Below are 13,108 nucleotides of genomic sequence, written 5' to 3'. Positions count from 1 at the left end.
ATATATTCTCCATTTCTCCATCTACAAGTTATGAACCCTTTTCTTTATTGCTTAAGATACTAGGCAGGACTCCCATTCCCAATGTCTAAGTACCACATGGTACATCTCTGCCCTTTTTATGAGTGGAACATGGTAGCTATGGTGACAAACAATGATACATTCAAGCAAAGTCTAGTATTTCAGCACTGTCTTACTCTCACTATAGCGCTTGATTTTACATCACCCTAATTGACCAGATTTACTAGAAGAGCTACAAACAGCATCCATCCAGTCCATGGTATTTTCTAGTGAGAAAGAAATGGAGGAATATTTATCGTTGACTTGAGCTGAAGATCTGGCAGCAACCCCCCCCCCCCCGCAGAATATGAAGTCAGCATCTCAAGTCTTGCAATACAATAACAGAAACATAATATGCTTTAGTTTCTTCATTATCTCTGTTCAAAGGCTTGGTACAGACACAATGCATCCTGATCGCCTAATCATCACGGTTAGGAGAGTGAGCGCACATCATGGGTCAGTGCGGGGGCTCCCACCATGGGCAACGTTCCCATCTCCTTTTCTGCATCACAGACAACCATGATGAGCATTGCAGCTGCACCAGCAGTTATGCTAAACATAGATTTAGCGCTAAACATAGTTTGAGCACTACTAAACGTGGAGAAGATTTGCAAGCTACGGTTTGTGCTAACTAGGGTAGCATTAAGGGATCCAGGCAGTGCGTAACTTCCTCTGTTTTATGCTTTGGAGCTGCAATCTTTCACCCATCATGAGTGGAGGGCAGAGCAGAATGGCTTCTTATAAAAGTAGCCCTGGCCTGTATCAAGTGCACTGCATGTCAGCGGGGGCCTCTCACTTTAAGCTAGGACCCTTCTGCACATTACAGCATAGGTAAGATTGAGTGAGACATACAGAAGATGAGCCTGTCAAGATGATGAGGGTGATGATGATGACGATGGTATAGACTTTTAACATGCTTTTCAGGACACACCCTCACAAGGAGGCTCGCTGCCGTAGGTTCCAAGCCCTCCCACTGCATAGTGAGGCAAATGGAGACTCACTGTGCAATCCACAAAGTCTTTATTCAATTTAAACACATCTTCCTACCTGTACCTTCTGTGAAACCTAAGAGCTGTCCTCTAAGCCTAATTAGCTAAACAAAGCAAAGTAGTTGCCTGTCTCCTAAATGAACAGTTTCCTGCCATGCCCAGCAGGCTTTGACAGGGCTCCTCCTTCAGGGAGGGTCCTCTTGTCTTGACCCAACTTCTGACATGCAGTCAAATGCGTGGACTGCCTCCCACCTCCACTCAGCTCTGCTTAACCCTGCAGCCGTCTCTGAGAACTGTTAATTCTGGTACGACACTCCCCATTCCAACAAAGGCTGAGTTCCCATGGGGGAGGGGGAGGGGGAAGATGGTCTCTGACCCTGGGTCTCCTGTTCAATAAACTCCTGGGAAGACTCATCCCCAGCTCCTGGAGAGTCTTGGGTAGGGCTGTGCAGGGACCCCCTGATCCAACTTGGAAGCCATAAAGTGGCTTCCAAGGCGGGCCCAATTCAGCTCAGGCAGATTTGCCCCCCCCAACCCAACTCAGTCTTGAACCTGAAGCGGAATTCTGTTGGCGAACCCCGCTTCTCCCCTCTGATGCCCCCATGCAAGCCCCCAGCTCCTTACCTAGGCCTCCTCCTCCTCCTCCACCAGAGCCATTGCCTTCTCTGTCGCCATGCCGCTGCCGCCTTCATGTTCTCCTTGCTACCACTGCTGCCTTCTCCGTCGCTGCTGCCTTCTCCGTCACCGCTGCCGCCGCTGCCTTCTCCACTGCCACTGCCATCTCCTGAGGCCTGGGCGCATGGTGACTCATTTTTAAAATGGCCATGATTAAAGTTGCCATTTTTAAAATGTCAACTTCCTGGAAGTTCCAGGAAGTTGCCATTTTAAAAACAGTGACTCCCTGCAAGAAGAGTCATCATGCGTCCAGGCCTCAGGAGCTGATAGCAGCGATGGTGAAGGCAGTAGCAGCAGTGGTGGCAATGGAGAAGGCAGTAGTGGCAGAGAAGATGGTAGCGGCGGGCAGTGGTGGTGGGCGGTGGCACAGTGGCGGGCAGTGGTGAGGAGAAGGCAGTAGTGGCAGAGAAGATGGTGGTGGCGGGCAGTGGTGGTGGGTGGTGGCACAGTGGCGGGCAGTGGTGAGGAGAAGGCAGTAGTGGCGGAGAAGATGGTGGTGGCGGGCAGTGGTGGTGGGCGGTGGCACAGTGGCGGGCAGTGGTGAGGAGAAGGCAGTAGTGGCAGAGAAGATGGTGGCGGCGGGCAGTGGTGGTGGGCGGCGGCACAGTGGCGGGCAGTGGTGAGAAGGCAGTAGTGGCAGAGAAGACGGTGGCGGCGGGCAGTGGTGGTGGGCGGTGGCACAGTTGTGGGCAGTGGTGAGGAGAAGGCAGTAGTGGCAGAGAAGATGGTGGCAGCGGGCAGTGGTGGTGGGCGGTGGCACAGTGGCGGGCAGTGGTGAGGAGAAGGCAGTGGCAGCAGAGAAGGTGGCTCAGGTAAGGACTTGGAGGCACCAGGGGAGGCTGGGCCGGGGGGGGGCAACCTTCAAAGCACACCAAGTGCTTCAGAGAGCCACTGACCCACTCTGGGTCACTTCGTGCCCCCTCCGATTCACCTTGGAAGGGGCACAAAGTGACCCGAAGCAGCCTGCTTTGACTCGGGGTTCGGGCCTCAGGTTGAAGCAGTGCACCACCCTAGTCTTGGGGAATTTCCTCCCCCACTCTCTGTCTTGACTGGGGTTCTTCTAGCTCTGCCTCTGAATCTGACTCAGAACCAAACCAGGGAGCCTGGGTTCCATCCTGACACCTACAATACTACAAAAACATGAAAATACATAATTGCAATTAAAACAAACACACATCAGAAGTAGCAGCAGCAGCAGCTGATGATTTTTAAGGAGATGCGTTCTGGAACAAATGAGTCTTCGGTTGTTATGGTTGTTTTTTAAGCCAGCAGTTATGATGCCATACATATCTCCCTGGGATAGGAGTTCCAAAGTTGTGCATGGGGGTGTCCTGGTGAGGAATTGAGAATTACACTGTCTTGTCTAGGGGCTTTTCAGTAGGATTGTCACATAGAAGAGGACAAAAGGGGACTCAGCTCTGCATAACATTGGCATGTGCGAATTTACAGAGAGGGATGCAAAGGTAGAAATAATTGCTATGGTTTAAATAGTAATACAATCCATCTCACCATAGCTGGGAAGACTGTGTCCAGGAGACAAGTGTGCCTGCTGCTCATGCTACTGTCCAAATGCTAAATATTGATGGTTAACTTCTAGGCCCCTGTTTTCCCTTCTTAGACCTTTATACTTCAACTGGACTTGGACTGAACAGCCCTTCAAACACATTCAAAATAGAAGGCTGTCCTCGGAAAGCCCTTCAAATAGAGAACTTCCTTCTATAAAATAGGACACATGGCCACCCTAAAAACAGGGCAAAGATTTTCACTCTGCTGCCCCAGAGGGAAAGTCTAGAGAGAATGGGCTTAAGTTACAGGAGAGTATAATTCAGTTGACCATCAGGAGAAACTGGACTGTCAAAACAGTTTGACAATGGAACCCATAACCTGGGGTCAGGGCTCTCCCTTACTTTCACTGGCAGTCTTCAAACAGAGGCTGGACACCCATCCATTGGGGAGTCGCTAGCTCTGGATTTCCTGCATCAAGCATAGGGTTGGACTAGATGGAGGAAGAGAAGGTTCCCTCCAGTTCTCCGAATCCATGAGGCTCTTCTGCATCCTGCTCTGCTTGACAAGGGAGCAGGATTGAAGCCCTAAACCATAATCCAGATGATGTGAAACATTGCATAAATTCCCCCTGAAAATCAAGGTTGTTTAAGCATTAAGCATTTAAGCCCCTTTGATGATTTCGGTGGGAGGCACACTTGACTTCTTCTAAACTGAGCTGCAAGTGTTCAGATGTTAAAAAGGTCGGAAGAGCATGTGCTGCTTTGGAAAGGCAATGGGGGAAGATTGGCCCATCTTAAACTAACATTAAAACAAATGCTGGCTTCCCCCCCCACACACACACACACTATGAAGGCCGGGTCCTTGAGAGGTGTGGGGAGTAGCACATCAAGGATTAGACTTCCAAGGGTGTGACAAGATACATACAACAATGAAAGAATGACTCAGAGAATCCTCATGATCTACGCCAAATGACCCCTACACTTTACAAAGAGTGTCTTCTTGTTAAATGGCCTATAGATAATATTGTGATGGCAAAGGAGCTTATAGATCAGCTTTCCTCAACCTGGTGCCCTCCAGATGTGTTGGACTACAACACCTATCACAAACACACACACCAACCAGTTCAGAGAAAGCTGATAGAGAGAGATTATCATCTGCTGCTCAAACACTGCTAAATGCTCTTCCTGAGGGAACTGGGCCAAGGGTAAATACGATTCGATATAAATCCCAGTGGAAGCAGGTGACTCCAATGTCAGTGGGGCAGAGAATCTGCTCTGGGTTTCAGCCAGAACCAGCCAGAACTCAAAAGGAGCTATCTAAAGTGCTGAACCCTACCCCCAAAATATGTTCAGCACCTTGGGCAGCTCTTTTAGTGTTCTGACTGGTTCTGACTGAAACCCAGAGTGGATTTACCACCCCACTGACTTCGGAGCCACCAGCCTCCACTGGTAAATCCAGACCTGCATTCTCTAGCTCAGGGTTTCCAAGCTCTGCAGCCTGACCTGGAAGCCAGGATGTGACATGGAGGAGGCACAACAAACTGCTCTGTTGACCAGCAGAAGCCCAAGGACAGGTTCTTAGAATGAATACCAGGCTTGATATTGAATCTAGACGAGGTTCTATGCTGCCAGTTATCTGATGGCATTGATTTTACACACTCCTGTTGTATTCTATTTGAGGGAGGGCCATAGCTCAGTGGTAGAGCACATGCTTGTCAGGCAGAAGGTCCCAGGTTCCATCCCTGACATCACCAATTAGGGTTGGGAAAAAGCAAAACAAAAAATCTCCTGCCTGAATCCCTGGGGAGCTGCTGCCAGTCAGTGATGACAATACTGGGCTAGATGGACCAATGGTCTTACCCAGTGTAAGGCAGCTTCCCACATTGCTATGTTTCCTGGCTGAGGAACTTTCTGAAGTCTGAGCACATACCATCTATGACAGCTCATCAGATTAGATGCTGTTGGTTCACAAGTTCCAGAATTCCTCTGGAAATTTGCCAAGTCCCAAGCATATTGTAAAGCATTTATCAGAACACTGTATTTATTCTCATATGGAGTAATTAAGGCTAGTGGGTTATTAGCCATTGTTTTAGAAAATGTTCACCTTTTTAGAATTTCTGATTTATTAGGCTTGTTCCCCATCAGGCTCTTCTCAGCCCACCACCATGCATGGAAAGACATCAGAAAAGGCTCTTGGTTTTGTTTGTTTGTTTTCCCTAGGGATGGTGTGAGACTTCAACTAGGGCAGGGATGGGAGGAGCTCAAAAAATGAACTTTCCCCATTCAGAAACACACACTGAACACCCAGTGGAGACCATATTATACCAGTTTTAAAATCTTTACACTGGCTGCCAGTTTCTGGGGGGGGGGGAAGTGCTGGTTCTTGCCTTGAAGGCCTTACATGATCTAGATCCAAGGTACCTTAGGGAGTGCCTTCTCCCCTATTTCCTAAGGTTCTCTGACAACTCTCTGCTGCCACTGTCTGATGTGAGATTAGCAGCCACATGCAAGAGGACCTTTTCCTTTGCTGCCCCTCAGTTGCGGAATGACCTGCCAGTTGAAATTGCCTGCTAAGCTCTGTGAAGGTTTTTAAGTGGGAATTAAAGACTCTATTATTCTGGCAGGCCTTCCCTTTTTAGAACTCCCGTGCCTCTTTGTTGACTGTTACATATTGTTTTTATGTTGTGTTGTTTTTATTGCTGGGTTTTTTGTTACATTCTTTTTTCATTTTGTATGCTACCTAGAGTATTTGTATATAGGCAGGTTATACATTGAATAAATTCAATAAAGAAAAATAAAAATTCTGGGCCTGTTTTGAGTTGGACCTATCCCCTTTTTGCTGAGCCTGACTGGAAATGAGGCTCATAACCTGCCACCATGCAGCCACCCCTGCAAGGCCTCCTTTCTCCAACCTTCTCCCCCATCCCCACCAAAAAAATAGGAAGGCAGGAAGGCAGGCAAGAAGGAAGACATGCCATGGGGAAGGGGGTAGTAGACAACAAGGAGGCCTCACTTTGAGGCAGAAAGGCCTCTCCTTATCTGGGCATGATGGTCAGAGCATCATTTCCTGCTAGGAATCATGGGATGTATCATGTGAAAACAAAGAGCTCTATGATACCCAGCAAGAAATGATACCCTAAGCATCATCATCTCCTGTGTCAAAGTGAGCCCTCCCTGCCACCTTTCCCAAGGTAAGACTTAATGTTATTTTTATTATTTTGCTTGAAGGAGGCAGACAGCATTGAGGAGCTTGAGGAAGGTTGGGGAGGAACTATCAGTTTGTACCATGAAAGCATATTCCTCAGAAAACTCAAATGGTCCTTGGGGTGAGATGATGGAGACTAGCGCCTTAGGTTAGTTTCTAATTGCCTGCCCACAACTGTTCTTTCTTTCTTTCTTTCTTTCTTTCTTTCTTTCTTTCTTTCTTCTTGTACTTGGGAGGCCCCACTAAGCCACATCCATGCCTCATGCATTGCTGTTGTGCAAAAAATACCTTGGCATCTTTACAGCCCCATGCCTAAACAGTGCATGGCTCCCGGGCTATGTTTGTCTCCATGGATCACAAACTACACAGGTCTGGTTTATTGTACACATGTTGCTTTAACACCATGTATTTAAGACCGTAAAAGTGGACAAGACTGAAAGCTTCAGAAGGCCACTATTGATAGATAAAGTTAAATTATTGGCCAGATAGCTCCTCTCTGACTCAACACAGTGAAAATGTTTCACTATCGGTTGCAACAGAGCCTTTCGATTGTAACTCAGCTTAGACATAATGAAGTTGTTTATATCTGGGACATATTTTCTATAACAAATTCAAATTGCTCAGGGTTGGAATTCTAAGGATTTGTTCAGGGCTGCCATCAAAGGTTGGTATGGTCAGGCACCTGCTGAGGACTAGTTGTTAAGAGCCCCCCAGACTTGCTTTTCCTCCTCCTCAGCATTGCAGCCTATTTGCAACTGACTGCCTCATCTTGCTCTGGCCCAGACAACAGTGGTGGCAAGAAGGAGGAGCAGCAGATGCCGCTGCCTATGTCCTTGTGTATTCTCTGCTTGTCAAGCAAGCAAGTGGCAGCAGTAATGAGGAAGAGGATGAGGAGTAATAGCAGCTGTTGACAATGGCTGTGAGAAGGTAGATTCATGGAGGGCCTGTCTTGCACAAGGGCCCTAAAAACCTGAAGCCAGCACTGCTAGAGAGGTGGTAGACATTTAAATTCCACACACTTTCCCCTGTTATACTGTCATTCTGAGGACTGTGGGAAATGCAGTGGTGGCCCACTGTCATGGTCAAGAGCCCACCAGTTTAGGAGAGGGCATACCAGAGGTTTATATTGCCAAGGGGCTCATGAAGCCAGCCCTTCCTCCAGGTATATACTATATACTATAATTATATACTAATTATATAAGCCCAATCAAACTTACTGTCATTTACTATATGAGTAAACCTGCACTCATAAGTAAGCCTACAATAATGTACTATATGAGTAAACCTAATCAAGCCTACACTCATGAGTAAACCACTCATTTGCTATATGAGTAAACCTAATCAAGCCTATACTCATGAGTAAACCACTCATTTACTATATGAGTAAACCTAATCAAGCCTACACTCATGAGTAAACCACTCATTTACTATATGAGTAAACCTAACCAAACCTACACTCATGTACGGATGCTGGAGAAACTTGAGATGGATTAAAATGAGCTCGGATTTCTAAGAATCCGACCTGCAAAATCTACTGTGGAGCACCCCCCTCAGACCGTGTGGACTGGAGTCCATGGACTTTGGGGTGATTTTTTTTTTTTACTTTCCCAAAATGTATGCGTATAAATCCATAGAAAAATACTTAAGTTTCTGCTGAGGAAACATTGAATGGAATGGGGGACAAGACACTAAATGTTACATACTGAGGTAAATTATGCAAATACGTAAATATTTCCATATTTTTCTACATGATGAAAAAAAATTGCATCCGTCTGTGGGCAGATGATGGAATGAACGGCACCTGACCTGACAATCCACAAAACACAAACGGAGCAGATTTTACACAGTCCACACATCCCCACACTTAGGAGTAAACCACTCATTTACTATATGAGTAAACATAATCAAACCTACACTCATTTACAATATAACTAGAGTTATATACTAACTATATAGATCCAACCAACCCTACACTCATTTACTGTGCGCATGTCAGAACACAATTCTCCACAGCCCCCAAATCTCATATATTTGTTGTTGCTTTGCCAAAGTGAGTGTCTGGTTGTATTTCTTCTCTCTTCAGATTACATCAGGGTATTTAAGGGAAGCACAAACATCTAATTACCTACATTTGAATTAAATGTCCTTGACTTTGCCCATTGCTTTGTGGATACAACTGTCCATCTGTAATTAGTTTGCTAACATTCCAGCCTGTTCTTATCACTGCCTCCAAGATCCATGATAAGGTCTGACCAAAGGCCATATTGCATTTGCCATCTTTTTATTACTGCCACTGAAAAGGGCAAATAGTATTTCATCTCCACTTAAATAATACTTTTGTTCCTTTTGCAAAGCAGTCATTTCTAAACAGAAGCAAAAGCAACATACTGGCAATGCTAATCCTCCCATTAGTTCCTGAGAGAGTGGGACTGGCCTTTGATTCTTCCAAACTGAAATATTGTATCATGGGGTTCATTAATTTTTGTGAACTGCCCAGAGAGCTTCAGCTATGGGGCGGTATAGAAATTAAATAAATAAATAAATAAATAAATAAATAAATTCAAAATGGAAGCAAAATATCCTAGGCTCCCTCTGTCTCCCTGAGGAGGACCTACCTCTCTTATTCTGTTGACACTGAGCAAGTTCAAACTACAGTGATCTGTCAAGCGTGTGGCATCTGATATGTGCTATGCACATTTGCTAAGTCCCAATAAACTCACATCAAACAATGCATTGAGTTCAGTGGGCTTTAATGGGGACTTAAAGGTTTGTTTCTCTCTCTTTCTGAGTTTTAGGATTTTATGGAGGAACGTAAACTTAGACATAAAAATGGATAGAGAAGATCATTTGCCACATAGGCAGAAAAAATAAACATGACAAGTCATTAAATATTTGGATATTGCTTTCCCCTTTCAGCCCATTCCACTGTTGGGTCACTAAATCCCTGTTGATATTATGGACTTTCCCCTTTCATCATCGTCATCATTCATGAAATAAATTAATAGTATATATGAATCAATGCCACAAAGAATGCCAACTACAAAGAAACAAGTCAATACTTCAATTGTAGTTCCAATTGTCGTTCTACTCAAGTGCACATAGAAGCTAAATATTCTGGCATGAGAAACGGAGGGAGTCACTGTTGCAGTACAGTCACAGAAATCCATGTAAGAGTGTGTCCATCTGACTTACATCTGTTCTTAGGTAAATTCATCTCAACACCCCTATCTATGTTGATAGATTTTAAGATAAGGTTTATACTGTACTGTAGCACATATCAAATTCAGACCTGGAACCAGGTTGGGTTATCAGGCAACACAATGTGTTGGGGGCTTAAATCCCACCATTATTCATCACAGAGGGAAAAATCTCCTCTCCCCAACTTTCAAATGCATGGTGCCAATAAGCATAAACCTAGCAATCACTCCCCACACCACCACCGCAAATTTGCAATAACTCTCTATGAAGCTGCGGGCTTTCCTGACTCTAGAAATGTTCCTGCCAACATAGACTGTACAAACTAGAACCAAAACATCCTCCTGATATAAAGGGACTCAGATCAAATCGAGTATTTGACTGGTTCCTGGAGGTCTGAAACTGACAGATGTGCCGCTAAGTAGATGCTGCCTCTGTCCATTGATTGCTAATAGAAGCTTTGATTTGTGTTCCCTTTACATTCCTAATTCCAGCATCAACAACCAAAAAAATAAAGAAGTCCACATTTCAATCCTTCTTTATTTATCAAGGCACTTCAGAAAGGACTTGACACTGTATCTTTCTTCCTTACATTCCCAGAAGACATTTAAAGCCACTTTTTTACATGCATTGAGTAATGAGGACAAAAATGCAGGGGGTGGGGGAGTTTATAAAGTCATCCTCTTGGTAATACATTTGAAATAGGTCAGAAAAGATGTAGGATTTTGCACTGACCCCCAGGCAAAACCGGCATGTTTTACAGTATTCAGTCTCTCACCCACTGAAAGGACCTAACAAAATACAACCTCACATCTCCTTAACATCAAGGGTGTGGCAGAAGATGCCATGCCTGTGAAGCCAACAACCTTAAGCCAACATAAAATGGCTTGAGGCTAAACGCTAAAGACAGGCCAACAACACGCCTTCATCATTGCTGTTTATTTCAGCCTTGTCTCATCCTTGAGCAAGCAAACCCCTTTCAAGGCTGAACTGTTGAAAATAACCATGGTCACTATCCTGATGGCTGTAATTTAATTAAATAACCTTTCACACTGAGCAAACCCCAAAGCAAAAAGGCTCATTAATCTTTCCAGTGATTAGAGTCACCTCAAGAGCTTCAAACATTTACCTCTCCTTCCCAGCAGCAGAAATGGATTTAGGAGGATCATGGTTCATACCTCACATTCCCTGGAGCCAGAGATGGTATATGTGCAGGGTCCAGATCCATTAACCGATACATCCATGGTCTCAGAGTTTGTTGGCTTGTAGTCCACATAATACTCCTGCAAAGGGGAGTTCATTTGCCTTTCGGACTCTCGGGCTTTTTTCCGGCGCCTCTTCATAAGAGAGTGTTGCTGGAGCTGTTTCATGCTGGCTGGGTACCGCTTCCATGAGACATAGATGACCAACAAAATCATAGCCACCGAAAGAAAGAGGGCAACACTTCCAGCAATAATCTTGTGAAAGGAAACATGCTCATACTCTGGTTCTGGTCCAGATGTTGGGAAATCTGGGGAAGGGCTTGGTGTAACAGACATTGGTTGATAATCTTCCATTTGGGGAAGCGTAGGTTGTGGAATAAAGATAGGCCTCTGCTGAGTTTTAGGTGCCTGATAGGGCTTTTCAGTGACCACGACAGGGATTTCAGCACAAACGTTGTAGGTTTCTACAGCATCACTCACCTTTTCACCCTGGATATGCTTAGGGCCTGCACAAATCATGGTACTCTCCTTGTTCCCCTTGAAGTTTTTAAGCCAATTAAACAGGGGGCAAATGCTTCGAGTACATTCCCACATATTTCCAGACAGAGTGATGGATATTAAAGAAATCCAGGCATTGACAGTCTCCTGAGAGATATTGGTGAGTTTGTTGGAATCCAAATTGAGCTTCTGCAAGTTGGGCAGGCATTGGAACGTTCCGGGTTCAATCCCTGCAATATCATTCCCTGATAAATCCAAGTTGTGTAAGGAACTCCAAGTCCATGTCAAACCTTGGCTGATGGATCGGATCCTATTCCATTGCAAGTAAATGGAGCGGAGGTTGAAGAGACGTGGAAAGTGAGCAAAGTTGATCTTAGAAAACTGGTTGTGCTCCAAGTGGAGCTCTGTTAACTTCAGGAGGCCAGCAAAGGCATTGCGGGATAAACTCCGTAGCCGGTTGTAGCCCAAATCCAGAAAATCGAGATTGCGACAATCTTGGAAAACTCGAATTGGAACCGTTTTCAATGAGTTTGACCGCAGGTGCAAGATCAAGAGCTTGCGGAGACCTTTGAATTGCTCAGACTGCAGTGCCTGCAGCTTGTTGTATGACAGGTCCAGGTTACGGAGGTTGGGGACCGGATGAAACGTTTTGTTGTGCAAGTGAGTAATTTTGTTGGAGCTCAGAATTAATTCCTTTAGCCGACGGATGCCCTGGAAGGCATCCTCATCTACGGAACTGATGTAATTATGGTCAAGGTATAGCCATATGAGCTGATGGAGGCCTGCAAATTGATTTGGCTTAAGCTTCTGGATGCTGTTGTACCGTAACGATAAGCCTTGAGATCCTCCGGAAATGTTCTGGGGGATGTCTCTGAACGCATGAGACTCGCAGTACACAATTTTGCCATCACATCTGCAGTTCTTGGGGCAAGCCCGCTGAGCCCCTGTTAACGTCACAAACAGCACTGCAGGAAGGAGCACGAACACCGCACTCATGCCTCTCAGCTGCTTAATTACATGAAAACCTGCAATAGTAAGAAGACAACAAACAGACGTTAGGAAGCCATTCAGATAAACCAGAGGCACATTAATTCATTTGTGGAACTTCTAATAGTGCACACAGGTATAGCCGAATCAAAGGTACCCTTTCTGCGTCCTTACTATTTTTTTTCCCTATATGTTTTGCATGGAAATGCTTGTTGATCTGTCCATTCTTCCGCTGCTTCCTCCTCCTCTCCTCAGCCCACATATACTACCGCACTGTAGTTATTTAATTACTTTGGTGTGATTTATGACCTTTGAAGAAGAATCCCCACCCCCACCCCCATTTTTGACTCATCCTCATGTGCATCAGTGTGCTACATTCAGCCAGAACATCCTTATCACTAGGATGCTGGGGTTTTAACAATAAACATATTTGTCAAGTCACTGTGTTGTAGCTTTGGGAAGGAAAATGAGTCCAAGCTGAAGGGCTGTTTTAATAGTTCCTGAAGAAGTAAAAGAAACCAACAAACACAGTTTCTTAATAAGCCAACTCACAAGTACAGATCTGTCAGCCTTCCAAGAGATATGTGGATATATGGATGACCTTAAAAAAAGCATTATGCACTTTATAGCATGACAAATTACAGGAAAATGTTGCCATATATATATATATATATATATATATATATGAAAATGTTGCCCCATATATATATATGCACATTGAGGGAATGTTCCTGAGATGGAATGCAAAGGTAGGATTCTTTCAAGTAGGCTAAAGATAATCCAACCCTGAAGAAA

General features: G+C 45.0%; 1 protein-coding gene across 1 annotated transcript in view; it reads right to left on the bottom strand.

Annotated features, from left to right (window-relative positions):
- The window catches only part of LRRTM4 (leucine rich repeat transmembrane neuronal 4), a 762,107-nt gene extending 749,762 nt beyond the window's left edge, over window positions 1-12,345 (bottom strand). The window contains exon 1 of the mRNA XM_084808179.1: window positions 10,805-12,345. Within this exon, the coding sequence (XP_084664305.1) occupies window positions 10,805-12,322 (1,518 nt within the window). The 5' untranslated portion in view covers window positions 12,323-12,345. The remainder of the gene's footprint in view (window positions 1-10,804) is intronic.
- Between the last annotated feature and the right edge of the window lie 763 nt (window positions 12,346-13,108).

The sequence above is a fragment of the Heloderma suspectum genome, chromosome 6 (genome assembly GCF_057233095.1).
Source record: "Heloderma suspectum isolate Gila_16-S chromosome 6, 16-S_ref, whole genome shotgun sequence".
Taxonomy (NCBI): Eukaryota; Metazoa; Chordata; class Lepidosauria; order Squamata; family Helodermatidae; genus Heloderma; species Heloderma suspectum.
Note: the sequence above shows the minus strand (reverse complement) of the source record. Positions and strands in the feature narration are given on the sequence as shown.